Raw genomic sequence first — 14145 nt, forward strand, 5'->3', positions numbered from 1 at the left:
ATCCCAGCGGTCTTTCCTGCCCGAGTGGACCCGAGGATGTGTCAGGTCGCTTCCAGCCGCCAACAATTATGCAACTATGAAAACGGGAATGATGATAGTCCTCCCCGCCCAGCATCAGCATGCTGAGACTGACTGAAGAAGGCTACTAAGCAAGATCTAGGTGCATCTTTTGTGCTCCCTGTGTCATGTTAAGATCTGATCTTGTTCAAAATCCACCAGAGGTTTTAAAATCAGTTCAAGGGGGTCCAAGGCCCACAGCCCCTGGGGCAAAATGCCCCTTCCCACCCTACGCTGAGGAGCTGGGATCTGCAGGGTGAAAGTTTGCAGTCCAACACCCCAGCCCAGCTCTGGCATCACCCCTCCCAGCTCCAACCCAGAGTGAATTAAGGGCTCGGGTGTCAGGGCTCGCGCTTCCTGCTCCTGGCACAGCCCCATAAATTCTGCTTCCTCTGTAGTGAAGCATGGGATGGGAAGAGCCCACCTGGGTCATCAAGTTTATCCCCCTGGATCGGCATGCCCAGGTGAGCCTGGCAAGCAGAGCATGCCCCGCGCTGCAGAAGGGGATGAAAAACTCCGCTGCTCCCACTTGGTCTGACTTACGGGGAACTCGGCCCCAGTCCTGGGGACAAAATCCCCTATCTCCCATCTCAAGCAGGGACTAGCTTCTGCTGCTTCAGTGGAGCGCCAAAAATAAAGATGCAGGAGTGAAGTCACACATCAGGAGGGGAAATACGTCCTCCTGTCCCAGCAGGTGACCGGCCCTGAAGCCAAGGATCAGTGCGCTAACTGCAATCTCATGCCACAAGTCTTCTAAGCAATGCTGCTTTTGCAGGGGTAGGGGGATGAACCTGCTCCCCACCCCTACCTGCACACACAGGGCACCCAGTTCTCTACAGCCGTGTCCTCGAAAAGGCATCAGGCTCCAGCAAGGATCCCAAGCAACGACAAGCAACACTGCCTCTCTCCTTGGGGCTGGCTCTCACCCTGAGACCCATTTCTCTGAGCTGGAGAAGGAGCGCGGTCCAAGAGCTCCCTGCCACAGACACCTCCCTCATGCACTAGCAGCCGCTCAGGGTGATCCCCTTCCTTCCAGCCCCCCTCTTGGGGACACCACGTAAAACTCATCTCCAGGATCACCCCGACCCTGTTACATGCCCCCTCCCATGACTTTGTCACGCTCCATCTTGCTGCAAATGATCTGTTCGGGTCCCTCCTGACCCTAGTTACTATGAAACTATGAAATATAAGCTCTCATAGGTGAGTGACAAAATATCTAGCCAGCTGGCACACTTAGCAGATAGGTGCATGCCATCATGATGGCAAATATAAGCTCTCATCGGTGAGTGACAAAATATCTAGCCAGCTGGCACACTTAGCAGATAGGTGCATGCCATCGAGTTGGGTGGAGATGCGGACACTCTGGAGGGAAGAGGATCCAGAGTGCCCTGGAGAGACTGGGAAAACGATCCACCCTCTCCGATCAGGTGAGATCCAACAAGTGCAAAGGCCTGTACTTAGGATGAAATAATTGCACGCACAGGTGCGGGCTGGCCGGGCTGCAGAGAAGGACCCAGGTGACATCCACGAGCTGAACAGGAGCCAAATGTGTGCTCTTGGTGCCAGCAGCCGGCTGCATCAACAGGAGTGCAATCTCCATCCGTGGTAGTTGTCAAGGGCTGCTCAAGAAGGGCTTGGGGGATGATCTAGGCATGGCTGAGCCCGTGCTCTTCTATGGCTATTCCTAGGGGCTTTGATGGTTGCCCCCCTGCCCCCACTTCCTGCTGCACGCGTCAGGGTGTTTGCAAGCCTCTCCCCGAAGCGTTGGGTGCTGGCTGCTGCCAGGGCTGGCGGCTCTGACCGCTCCTGTTGGGACCAAAGCCAGAGACTCCTGTCTAGAGGGTCTTGCCCCTCCACTCAGGGTCACTGATGCCGTATTTGGGGTCCAAGTTTACCCCATGGTCAGACCGGTAGGGAGGCTGGGAGCGGGGGGAGGTTGCCTCCCTCTCTAGCAGGCGGCGTGGGATCTCTCGGGCAAGCCACAGAAGCAGGACGCCGGCTTTCCCTGGGCCGGCTGCGTGGTGCCAGGGCTGACGGATTACACAGGATGGCTTGGACAGGGCTGCCCCTGCCTCGCGCAGGGGCTGGACTGGCAGTGCCCCCCGACATCTCCTCTGGCCCGCGTCTTCTCCCAGCCCCTCTTCCCCCAGCCCGAGCGGGGGCACGGCCAGCCCCACCGGCCAGGCGGGCAGGATCCCGCAGACCCGCGGGGGCTGGCCGCAGCTGGGAAGCGGGTCCCCGTTTCTCCCGGGCTCGGGGCTTGCTTTGAGGAGGCGGGTGAAGCCAGAGCCGCCCCTTCTCGCCCCGGGGCAGCCCGACCGGGCGCGGGCCGTGTTGAGATGCTCCTCCCCGGAGCCGGCGGGGGATGCCCAGGGCCAGGGGAGGGCTCGGCCCGCGGGGGTCAGCCCACGCCCCCGGGAGAAACCCCGCGAGGGCGAGCCCTGGCTGGCCCGGGCGGGCCGGGGTGCGAGAGGGGCTCCAGCGCCGGCATTTGAAGCCCCCCCACCCCCGGCCCGTGTGCGTGTGCGTGCGCGCGCGCACAGACCCCCTGCAGTCACACGCGCGTGCACAGAGCCGCGAGAAGCGGGCTGGCACCTCCGGAGGGCACGTCCAACCCGGCCCCCCCCGGACACGGCCCGCGGGGCTGCGGACGGGCGGCGAGGACACCTACCTACCTACCCCCGCCGCCCCTACCTACCCCCCGGCGGCCGGGCCCGGGCCGGGGCGGACGCGGGGCGGGGCGGGCGCGTCACAAGCAGAGATTTCCTTATTGGGGCTCCCCGCCCCACATCCTGAGTCCATGTTTGGGCATTTACGTCAGCGCCCGCCCCCTCGGGGACTCCAGAAATGGAGCGGCGCGGCGGGCGGAAGAGCCGCGCGGCGGCGGCGGCTATAAAAGCGGCGGCGCGGAGCAGGGGCTGCCTTCGCCGCCGCCGCCGCCGCCGCTGTCCGCGCCCGGCCCGGCCCGGGACATGGTGAGCCTCATGGATCTCTCCTGCCGCGACCCGCTCCTCGCCAAGCCCGCGGCGCCCGGCCCGGCGGCCGGCTACCTGCCAGGTAACGGAGCCCGGCCCCCCGCGGCGGGCTGCGCCTCCCCCGGGCCCGGCCCGCGGCCCCGGCCCCGGCGCGCCTCCCCCGGCGCGGGGGTGGGCGCGGGCGCCGCGCTGGCGGCGGGATGGGGCCGACCGCCTTTCCCCCCTGTGCCCCGCTCCGCAGGTGACTTCCCGGCGCCCGCGCCCGGCGGCGAGGCGGCCGACTACCTGCGCCTGGCCGGCCAGCCCTCCCCGGCGCTCAGCTACACCGGCAGCTTCTTCATCAAGACGGTGCCCGAGCACCCGCACGACCAGGAGTCCCTCTTCAACCTGATGTCGGGCATCCTGGGCCTCTCGCCCTTCGCCGAAGGCCCCCCGAGAGCCCTGGACTCGCCCTACGCCGGCCCCGACCAGCTGGACCTCTACGGCGGGTGCCAGCCCGAGCCCGGCGTCTCGGTGCAGGCGCCCTTCGCGGAGCAGGGCTACGCCGCCTTCGAGCCGGCCCACCCGCTGCACAGGCCCCCCAGCGCGGGCGGCTCCTCCCAGTGCCTCTTCGAGGCCAAACTCATGGAGAACAAGCCGGACATCAAGATGCCCCCCGGCTCCCCTCCTCTGGACAAGTTCAAGGCGTGCTCGCAGTGGGAGCCCATGGCGCAACACCAGGCCTACCTGCCCGCCGCGTACCAGCCCTCGGAGGCCTTCCACCCTGGCGACGGCGGCCAGGCCCTGTTCCACCCGCTGGGGTCCAAGATCGAGGACGCGCTGGCGGCGAGCTGCCAGTCCGAGCTCAGCAGCCTGTCGGAAGAGCCCTACGGCGCCAGCCTGGGGTTCGGGTGCGAGCCGGGCTTCCCGCCGCTCGGCGCCGCGGGGCAGATGCCCCTGGACTTCGGCGACGCGAAGCTGCACGGCTTCGCTCCCCAGCTGCTGCAGGAGTTCGAGTCCTCCTTGGCGCAGGCAGAGGTCATCCCCGGGCTGATGAACCCCGGCGAGCTGCTCCACGCCTCCCCGGCCGGCGCCCCCGCGGACTTCCTGCCCCACGCGCCCGCCCCGTCGGTGGCCGCGCTGCTCGCCGCCCTGCCGCCGGAGCCGAAGAGGAAGCCGCGACGGAGCAAATGCTCTTCCAAGTGCTTCTGCCCCAAGCCCCACGAGAAGGCCTTCGCCTGCCCGGTGGAGAACTGCGTGCGCAGCTTCGCCCGCTCCGACGAGCTCAACCGGCACCTCCGCATCCACACGGGCCACAAGCCCTTCCAGTGCCGCATCTGCCTGAGGAACTTCAGCCGCAGCGACCACCTCACCACCCACATCCGCACGCACACGGGCGAGAAGCCGTTCTCCTGCGACGTCTGCGGCCGCCGCTTCGCCCGCAGCGACGAGAAGAAGAGGCACAGCAAGGTCCACCTGAAGCAGAAGGCCCGGACCGAGGAGAAACTCAAGGGCTTGGGCTTCTACTCCGTGGGCCTCTCGTTTGGGGCCCTCTGAAGCCCGGCGCCCTACACCAGCTGACACTTTATTTTTCTGGGCGCGAGCCCCCTTTGGCGCCCGGAGGAAGCCCTCGGGCCGCAGGGCCCACCCCTGCGGCAGTGGAAGATGCGCGGCGGCTAGGGCGGCCTGCCTGGTCCGCGGTGCTGCCGAGGAGAGCAAGAGGCTGTACATAAACGCACGTGCTGGCGTGGGGTTGATTTGCTCCCACGTGGGCACTCCCTGCCGCACTGACGCAGGAGGCCGAGGTCTCACCGGGGAAGGAGGAAGCCAAGGGGAGAGGAACAGGGCGCGGAGGGGCCGGACGGGTGGCGGGCGCAGAGCGCTGTACATACAGGATCCCACCCGCTCTATCAACCCTTCCTGGGGGGCTCCGGCTGCATTTCTGCCATCGGCCGGAGCCTGTTCCCTTCGCCGGGCACTTTAAAGAGGACTTCCAAGCAGCTCCGTCTTAAGACGCTGTCTCTCGGGGCTCGTCCCGGAGCTGCCCTGGGAAGCAGAGCCGGGGACTATTTTGCAAGCAAAATGGCTGGGCTCAGCACGATGAGCTGACATGTTAATAATTGAAGGCAACCGCCGTTGTGAGCTGGCAGAGGCTTTGCACAGCCCTGGATCTTGGGGAGGGGCGACTGTACGGTTACTATTATTTTTCTCTTTGTAAAAACCAAAAAACAAAAAAAAGAAAAGGGGAAAAACCCAGAATCTCTGAGGAATCTTTCAAAGTGGGTTTATTTTTCCAATTAAAGGTTTGTTCTATTCTAGAAATCTCTGCTGTGGTTTCTTTCTCTCCCCCCTCCCCTTCAGAGCCCATTATAATGGAGCAGTGCCCGTAAGATTGATATAGCACTTGTGAACGCCGGCTCCCACACGCCTTCACAGCCGGGGCTAAATATTCTGCGGGGAAGGTTGCTGACTCACAGAGGGACAGATTCTGATCACCTTAAGCCTCGCGGGTGGAGCTGCCCGACTCGAATGCAAAGGGCTTGGCGCAAGTCTATCAGAATTTGCCCCCCTGAGAGGTTAAGGGACTTGACAAAGGTCACACCCCCATCAGTGGCAGGGCCGGGGGGGGCGGGGACTGACTCGTTGTCCTGCCACCATTCATGCTGGCTCAGAAGCGAAGGCCTGACCGCTAGCTCAGCTGGCTGGTTTTCAAGGAGGTCGACGGTGGTCCCGCTTGAATCGCGTGACGGGGGGTCCGGGACGTGGAGGCTGCGACCCTGGTCAGACAGCGCAAAGCACGGGCACGTAAGGATTGCTCGGCCGTTGCTCGCAGTGTTGCACGAGCAAAGAGGGGATGCTCGGTTCCCTCCTACAGTCTGATCCGAGGACCAAGGAAGCCAAGCGTGGGGGGCTTTGCTAGGCCCTGGGCCCCTGCAAAAGTCCAGAGCCTTGCACAATTCTTCCTGCAGAGCTCCAGCATCTCCTGCTGAAAGCAGCAGACATCCTGGGCTCCCCCCTCCTTACCTCTCCGGCGGCCGATGCCCAGAGAGGTGCTGGCAGCATTGGCACCAACAGAGCATCCTTGCTCTTGCCAGAGAGGAGGAACCAGAGCAAATGCACTGGGAGGGGGTGGGGAAGTAGCAAGGATGCCCTGACTCGATGCCCAGCCAGAGAGAAGGGGGCCAGTGCAGCTCCTCTGTCCCCTCGGGGAATCCCAGAGACAGACTCAATCCGGAGGAGTTGGACCGAGCTCCCACCACGGGGTCCTCAGCGCCCGAGTGCCCCAGGGCCCCGGCGCTGTGCCTGCAGGTAGCACCTCACCTGGGGAGAAGATGCAGAATGGGCTGGGCCCCGGTAGTGCCATAGGAGGCCCTTTCCCCGATGGTTCCCAGTCCCGCCGGCTCATAGCTGCTGCGGGGGGCTTACAGAATAAGCCATGCCCTGCATGGTAGGACAGAGCTCACGCCCTCCCTCCCTGTACAGAGGCAAACTGAGGCACCAAGAGGTTAAGTGACTCCGCCAGGGAGCCTGTGCTGGAGCAGAGCACAGCTGGAAAGGGACCTTGGTCCCTGGGGCCGTGCTGCATCTCACTCCATGGGGCCTCCGCCCCGGGACTTGGTGCCAGTGACCAAATGGGCCTCGAGCCGCGGCTGGTGGACGCGCTCTCGAGTGCCATGGGAAGCAGGAGGGGAGCGGGGCCCCGGCCTCCAGACGCAGGAAACTGCGCGGTGCTCCAAAACCCCAGCTGCCCTGTAAAACCCTGTACTTTCTCGCATCCGGCGCCCCCCGAATATAGCACACCCCTGGCTTTGGGAAGGGGGAAGGTCTTTCTTTGTGCTAAGTCACCGAGCAGCAGCCGGCAGGGAGCTGAGCCTGCTCGCTGCTCTGCTCCTGGGCGGATTTTACACTCACTTTTGCCCATCGCTTTCTCCCAACTTTCAGGGATGCCGCCCTCCCCCCCCCCACCCCTTTTCCCCATGGCCAGGAGCTATGTGCACCCCCAAACCCTCCTCCCCCAGAACAGGTCCCTCTGCTGCCCCACCATGTGCTCTCCAGCCCCCCCACCTCCTCCCAATTATCAATTCATTAGAAGAGATGAAGTCCTCAGGGGGACAACCACTAACGCCCTGAAAGCCAGCTGGGGACCTCTGCTCTACCTGCAGCCTGCGGCTGGGAAGGGTCCCGCGGCACAGGAGCGCCAGTGCGGTCCCCATCGCCCCGCTAACGAGAGGCTGGTGAGAGCTCCCTACGGCCTTTTCCTCTGGGCTCTCGCGGCTCCTGTCATCGGGAAGGACCTTCCCCAGCAGCGCTCGAGCCCCAGAGCAGCAGCTTATTATGTCCTGATCGCTCCCCTCCCCGCCCCCAGATGTTCGCTATCTCCTGCAGCTGCAGCTGTGCTCCCTCTCCTCAGCCCCAGCTGCGGCTGGTCCAAGCCCAGGTCCCAGGTCTCCTGTCACACTTTGAGACGCTCACCCAGAAAGCAGAGCTCCCGACCCCACCAAGGTCCAGCCACAAAACCCCATCCACCAGCTCAGGGGGGATCTACCCACCTCACAGGTTTTGATCGGAGGCGGGAGCGAAGCGACGTGCCTCTCACCGAGACCCGGCGCTTGGGCTGAGGCTGGCACCTTCGCACGCAGTGCCAGGGGCCCTTTAGCAACCACAGCTGGGTGCGGATAGAAACCCGGGCTTGGATCAGACACGTCAGGCTGGAGAGCATCTCGCCCGGCCCCTGGCTGCAGACAGGACCATCCCTTCTTTAACCCACCCAGCCAAGTGTCCATCTTACCTGCCTGTAGAAACCCCCGGGGATGAGATCCCACCTTCTCTCTGGAGAGCCCGTCCCAACCCTCAGGTCCCCCTTGGAGTTAGCGCTTTCCTTCTAATGTCCAGCTTATGTTTCCGCGGGCCAGCCTGTTACTCCTTGGCCTGTCTCCCGTGGGGTCAGAGAACAGAGTCTGGTCCCTGCTCCGCTACAGAATCCCTGCCTGGCCTTGGTCACATCACTTTGGGGCTGTCATGGAGGGAGGTGCATGCACAGCATGCCAGCTCCTCCACACTGATTCCCAACCAGGACCCTGTCAGCGAGGCCAAGAGACAGGAAACATCCCCCTCTTCCATCACCTTCGCCCTTCCAGCTGTGGCCGGTCCACGTGTGCACCTGCAGGGAATACCCAGGGCACCAACAATGCCCATCTGCACCTACTTCCCCGTGGCCTATTCAAGCAGACAAGCCTATTGCCCCTGTGCTGGGCTCCGACAGAATTACAGGAAAGCAGGGCTGGAAGGGACCCCAGGAGGTCACACCTGGTCCAGCCCCCTGCTCCAGGCAGCACCCGCCCTGACTAAGCCAGCCCAGCCCTGTGGCTGTTCACCCTGCTCTTGAAATCATCCAGGAATGGAGATTGCACAGCTTCCCTAGGTGACTTTTCCAAAGCTTGGCCACCCTCAGAGGGCAGAAAGTTCCTTCCGATCCCAAACCCCAGTTTCCCTGCTGCCCAAAAGCTTGCAAAGAACAATTTTTTCTAAGTATTTAGTTGGTGTAATAGAAGATATCACGTCTACCCAAGGAGCCTTGTTTGCCACAGGGAAGACCAGTGCCTAGCCTCACACCAGCCAGAGCCTTGCACCTGAATCAGGGATGCGTTGTTAGGGGGATATTCACATCTCTATTCAGTACCTACCGGGAATCGTAGGCACATTGTTATAATTGCTGGGCCTCCTTTATCCTCCCCTATCCTCCTTTATCCTCAACACAGCACCCTGTGACCCAGGGGTGGAGAGAAGCCAGAGACCCCACAAATGGCTCCGCTCACCTACATGCATTTCACTTCCACTTTTATTTCCACGTGGACAGCATAATACGCCTCAGGTGGGAGGTGTTGAAGAGATGTTTCAACTGAGGGCTGTGTCAGGAAGAATTAGGAATTAACGAAATAGTTTAAACCCATCGTGGGATCACAAAAAAACCCCAGAAAATCCAGTTTAGGTAGAGCCCATCAACTTGGCCAACTCAATTAGTGAAGTATAGGTGGGATCTTAAAAAAAAAAACCCTATTGAGCAGATCGCTGTCAGGAACAAACCACTGAGGCATTTTCTGAGGTCAAGGAACTTTTCTCCAGGTAAAAGAAACACCGGAGTTTGCAAAGAGAGAGGGGCCGATGCAACCAGATGCGGAGGAGTCCCAGGGATGGGTGCATTTCCCTCGCCGCCAGGACCTGGCTTCTCAGCTTCTCTTTCAGCATCGCTCCCGGGGGCAGAGCCTGGCGCCACTTCTCAGACTCGACAGGCAAGAAACAACTTCCATCGTCCGGGAGGGAGCATACGAACGCCGGGAAAGAGGCATTTTTGTGGAAACGCAGCTTGAAATTGCAGAGAACAGGGGACCCCAAAAGGACATTGCAACACCTTCCCCTGCGCGCGGGCTTTCTGCCAGCCCCCCTCACCGAAAATCCTCATCCCCAGCAGAGCAGCCTGCGACCCCAGCGTGGGAAGAAGTCAGAGACCCCCCCAAATGGCTCCACTATTGCCCATGTATTGCAGCAGGCTCCCGTCTGTGCCAGTCAGGCCACGTGCTCCATCGGTGCAGAACGGGACACGTGCACGTGAGCGTGCATGCATGTATGTGTGTGTGTGCACACAGAAGGAAGCAGGTCGTCCATCGGGGTGCATGCAGAGCAATGGCATTGTGGGCAGTGAGTTGTTTCTGAAAGGGTCTCATGGGAGTCTGCACCCATGGGACCTGTCCTGGGTAATTCATTGCGAAGGGGAGGATGCCCTCGCCTGGTCCTCCGGCCTCTCCCCTCCACTGAGCCCCTTGGATGACCTCCTTGCTAAACCCAGGCTCCCAAAAGCGCATCATCCCCAAACCTGCCACGGGGAAAGCAGGGGGACCATGACAGCCACCAGTCCTGCTGCTGTACAGGGTGCTAATATACACCCAAGAGACCCCAGGCAGAGGCCATGCCCCCCTTACAAAGGAAGATAAAAGCCCCTTCCAGTCCACACCAATTTGACTGTGGGGGTAAAAGTCCTTCCTGACCCCAAATCTGGCAATTACTTTGACCCAGCGTGGAGGGCAAAAACCTCCGGGTTTAACTCCCAGCAGGACCATTGGCCCAGCCCAGTCAAAGTCCCCAGCCTGGGCTGCAGCCAACACCCAATGCCTCTGAGAAAGGCTTAAAAAACCCCAAACCTTGATACATGTAGCAGTAAAGCGGGTGGGGATTTCCACCCATCCTTCACGCATCGGGCTGGTGCTCCAGCCGTGCTCCCCGGGCCAAGTCAAAGCAGCCCAGCATCCAGCTGGAGCGGACCGGGCATTTCTCCTGCTGTCCCGCGGCTGTGCAGACGTACAAGCCCATTGCCCCACCGTAAGTCCCTATGAAGCCCCTGGAATAAACGTGCTAACACTTTTCCCCAGGACAACGCCATGTGTGTCTGCACGTGGCTCATTCAGGTTCATTGTTGCGACAAGCCAGTCGGCTGTGGGCTCCCACTGGCTGCTTACTGGAGGAGGAGCAACGCACCTTGGGCCACTCATGGTTTTCATCTGGGTTATGACCCAGGACAAACAGGCCTGCCTCAAATGAGACATCTGTTTGCAACCCTGGAGAATGTCTTCAGTGCTGGACTCATTCTGATGGATAAAGAAGAGTTCATCCCTGGTCTCAAACAGCACTGCTGGCCTGGTTTGCTTCCTCCTGCTTTGTGGGGAGAGTATGACACCAGCCAGTCATCTGGATATTTGGACTTATCAAGGGGCATGTTTTGCAAAGCCTGAAACGACTGCTGGCACAACTGATTGGAAACACAGGCTGAGCATAGGAAGCATCTACAAAACCTGTGAGTTGTTCAAGAACGTCCTGCCGGTAGCCCCAAAGCCCCAGTTTCACAGACCTGAGAAAAGTTTTGCTGGGTCAGACACTGGACTCCTTTGGTTTCTTCAGCTCCCTCCACCCATCCTGGGTAAAAGGAGGGGCTGAACTGGTGAGAAAATATAATATTATATATATATATATATATATATATATATACACACACACACACACACATACACACACATACACACACACACACACAGAATGAAAAAGTTGCAGAGGCAGATGGTGATGCGTACAAGTTATAACGAATATATGTAGGCAATTGATAAGGGAAGCCAAAGGACGTGATGAAATACCAACGGCTGATAGAGCTAAAAAAATATTAGGAACATGAAGATCCCTCGGGGGAGCTCGTGAACAGTTCATTCCCACTAGTGAGCAGTAGTGTAATGAAGGCGGTGTGACTGGTGCCCCAATGGGTGGAGGGTAAAAAGCAGAAGTTGCATTACCCGCTGCACCAACGTCAGACTGGTGATTACATGTGGGACGGTGGGTGGAAGTAGAGGTCATGGCTCAAGAAGCATATAAAGCACAAGGTTAAAAAACATCTCTTTAGCAGCGCTAGCTCAGAAAGTCTGTACAAAAACCAAAACCCACTGATTTTAAAGTACTTTTTCCCATCTAGCGGTGGCTAATTACACAATTTCACCTAGTCTAAAATACAAAGTTGAGTTATAACAATAGTCTAAGTTATAACATCTAGGCTAAGTGCAGACAGTCAAAAAGCCCGAGGCTGAATCAATTCAGTCTTTGCAGGTTAGTTTAAGATGCACAGGTTAAAGTGAAACAGAAGTGAACAGACATTTACCTTTGATTCAGGAAATGCAGCCACAGGCCTGCAGGGGCTCAGGCCAGAAGCCGGGGGGCGCTAGAGCATGGCTCTCTGGCTGTGTGGTCACTTCCTCTTCCTGCTGCCCCTGAGGTCCCTGGGATTTGTACTCCACAATCACAGCAGCAGGACTCTGCAGGCTTGCTCATCACTTCCCCTTCCTGCTTCCAGGTGCCTCTGGGATTTGTAGTCCACAGTCACAGCCAGCAACAAGTTCAAACAAGGGAAAGGGGTGTTTAACCCCCCTCCCTGGCCCCAGTCCCCATCCAGGGTTTCCCTGGGCGGGGGGCAATCACAGATTGACACAGATTCACCAAAGTTTAGGGCTGGACGGGACCTCGTGAGATCATCGGGTCCAGCCCTGCTGCTCTGGGCAGGAAAGACTGCGGGGGTCCAAACCCCCCGGCAAGGTGTGCGTCCAGTCTCCTTTTGAAGATCCCCAGGGTCGGTGCCTGCACCACCCCCTTCACTCGGGGTCTGTTCCAGAGTCTGAGCACACAAACCGCGAAGTAGTTTTTCCTTACATCCAGCTGCAAACCTCCTTCTAGGTGTTTATGACCGTTGCTCCTAGTTTTCCCCTGGGGTGCTTGGGTGAATAGTTGTTCACCTTGCCCCAAACGCTCACCCCGATATACTTGCACGCTGCCACCAAATCCCCCCAAAGTCTTCTCTTTCCTAGGCCAAACAGTGTCACATCTGTCAGCCTTTCCTCGCATGGCTTGCTCTTCCGGCCTCTAATCATATGAGTGGCTCTTCTCTGGACTCTCTCCAGCTTCCCCGCATCCTTCGTGAAGCGTGGCGCCCAGAGCTGGATGCAGCGCTCCAGCCGCGGCCTCGCCGACGCCGAGCAGAGCGGGAGAACGACTTCCTTAGTTTTGCTTGAGAGGCATCGGTCGGTGCACACCAGCGTATCGTTTGCTCTGCTAACACTGGCATCACGCTGGTGGCTCATATTCATTTTATGGTCAATGATGACCCCCAGGTCCTTTTCGGACGTGGTGCTAGCTCACACAGCACCACCACGCCTAGAAGTTTGTTGGGGTCTTTTCCTCCCCAGATGGAGCACTTGACACTTCTCAGTATTGAACAGCATCCGGTTCTGGTCCCCCTGTCTAACGAATCTGTCCAGGTCCGCCTGGATCGGTAGCAACCCCCGACGCGTGGCCGCACTTCCCCATAGTGTCATCGGCGACGTTTGCCAGCGTGACGCTCGCCTTTCTCCAACTCGGTCAGCTCGGTACCACGTAACATTTTAATTACAAAATTTGCATTAACCCGAATCAACCAAGCCTGTCTTAGATGAACGAAAAATCAGTTCACAATTTTGGTTCAGAGTTTTTAAGGGGGAGACTTTAAGGGGGGGAAGTTGTTTCTAGCAGGACTCACCGGGGACTTGCTTTTGATCCAACACTATTTAATCTCCTTATAAATAAGCTACAAAAACCCTTGTTGCTAAGGCTTGCAGATGACACAGAGATGGGCAAGTTTTGGATGTGGAGTGGTGTGAATCAGTCAGCTAAACGGCACAGCAAAAGGGGAGGTCACACTTAGGAAACGATGAATACAGGTTACGCGGATACAAAAGGAGTTTGGAAAGCAGCAACTCAGAGAAGAGCCTTAGGATTGGACCCGGACATGTGCTCTCCATGTGGTGCAGAGGCCACAGGGGCTGGTGTGATCCTTGGAGGTTTAGGAAAGAAGGGGGAGATCACTGCAGAAGTTGAGAAATGATCTTGCTTCTCTTTACAGCGCTGGCGAACCTGCTGCTAGGAGACCGGGTCCATTTCTGGTGACTGTACATCAAGACAGATGTAGAGACGGGAAGGAGAGATTTAAGGAGGATCACAGAAATGTGCTGGAGCAGAGATGAAGCCTGATGCTTGGCAGCTCAAGCAACTTGCTCACTTCACTGTAAGGTCCCTTCCAGCCCCAAACAACTATAAAGCTATGAAATGATGAGACGCATGCGCCCTGCCTAGGAGCATGGACATGGAGACTGAGCGAGGCTGTTGGGACTCTGCGGACAAGGACGTAGCGAGAGCCAGGCACTGGAAGATGAAGGCAGAAGCTAAAACAATACCGAGAAGATGAAAGAGGAGAAATGCAACCCTCCTCCCCCATTAAGTTGTGCTCTCCTGGGCATGAGGATGAGGAAACACCGGACCAGCTGGCCAAGGACACGGGGGCTACACTTGGCATCCTCAAAGGGGCGTCAGCTCTTCTCCTAAAGCAGATGCCCTGATCCAGCGTCCGGGAGACCCTTGCTAGCTTGGGTGTGGGAGCAGGGATGGTTGTGGGGCCCCTTTTCTAGCCTTGCTTAGTGGATCCAGGCCATCCCTTTCCTGTATGGGCCTCTGGCAAGAGCACATCCCATCACGGTGACAACCGAACGCCGTGCTTCAGGTCCCCGGGCGGCAGGGT

The 14145-nt window shown here is 59.1% G+C and overlaps 1 protein-coding gene across 1 annotated transcript; it reads left to right on the top strand.

Annotated features, from left to right (window-relative positions):
• The first annotated feature begins 461 nt into the window (after positions 1-461).
• EGR4 (early growth response 4) lies at positions 462-4706 on the top strand. The gene is made up of 4 exons (XM_090034483.1): positions 462-521; positions 2013-2521; positions 2903-3114; positions 3274-4706. Exons 1-4 carry the CDS (start codon positions 462-464, stop codon positions 4566-4568), a joined length of 2076 nt encoding a protein of 691 aa, XP_089890609.1. The 3' UTR covers positions 4569-4706.
• Positions 4707-14145: the final 9439 nt, after the last annotated feature.

Source organism: Crocodylus siamensis, chromosome 2 (genome assembly GCF_052110815.1).
Source record: "Crocodylus siamensis isolate JL-2025a chromosome 2, ASM5211081v1, whole genome shotgun sequence".
NCBI classification, from domain to species: Eukaryota; Metazoa; Chordata; order Crocodylia; family Crocodylidae; genus Crocodylus; species Crocodylus siamensis.

What these genes read in the sequence shown, in the direction of transcription:
- EGR4 (XM_090034483.1), top strand. Translation starts at nt 462, where the DNA reads ATGGGATGGGAAGAGCCCACCTGGGTCATCAAGTTTATCCCCCTGGAT. An exon ending in GCTGGCCCGGGCGGGCCGGG is followed by an intron (nt 2,522 to 2,902) that starts GTGCGAGAGGGG and finishes CGGGGACTCCAG; the next exon opens with AAATGGAGCGGCGCGGCGGG. An exon ending in GGCGGCCGGCTACCTGCCAG is followed by an intron (nt 3,115 to 3,273) that starts GTAACGGAGCCC and finishes CCCGCTCCGCAG; the next exon opens with GTGACTTCCCGGCGCCCGCG.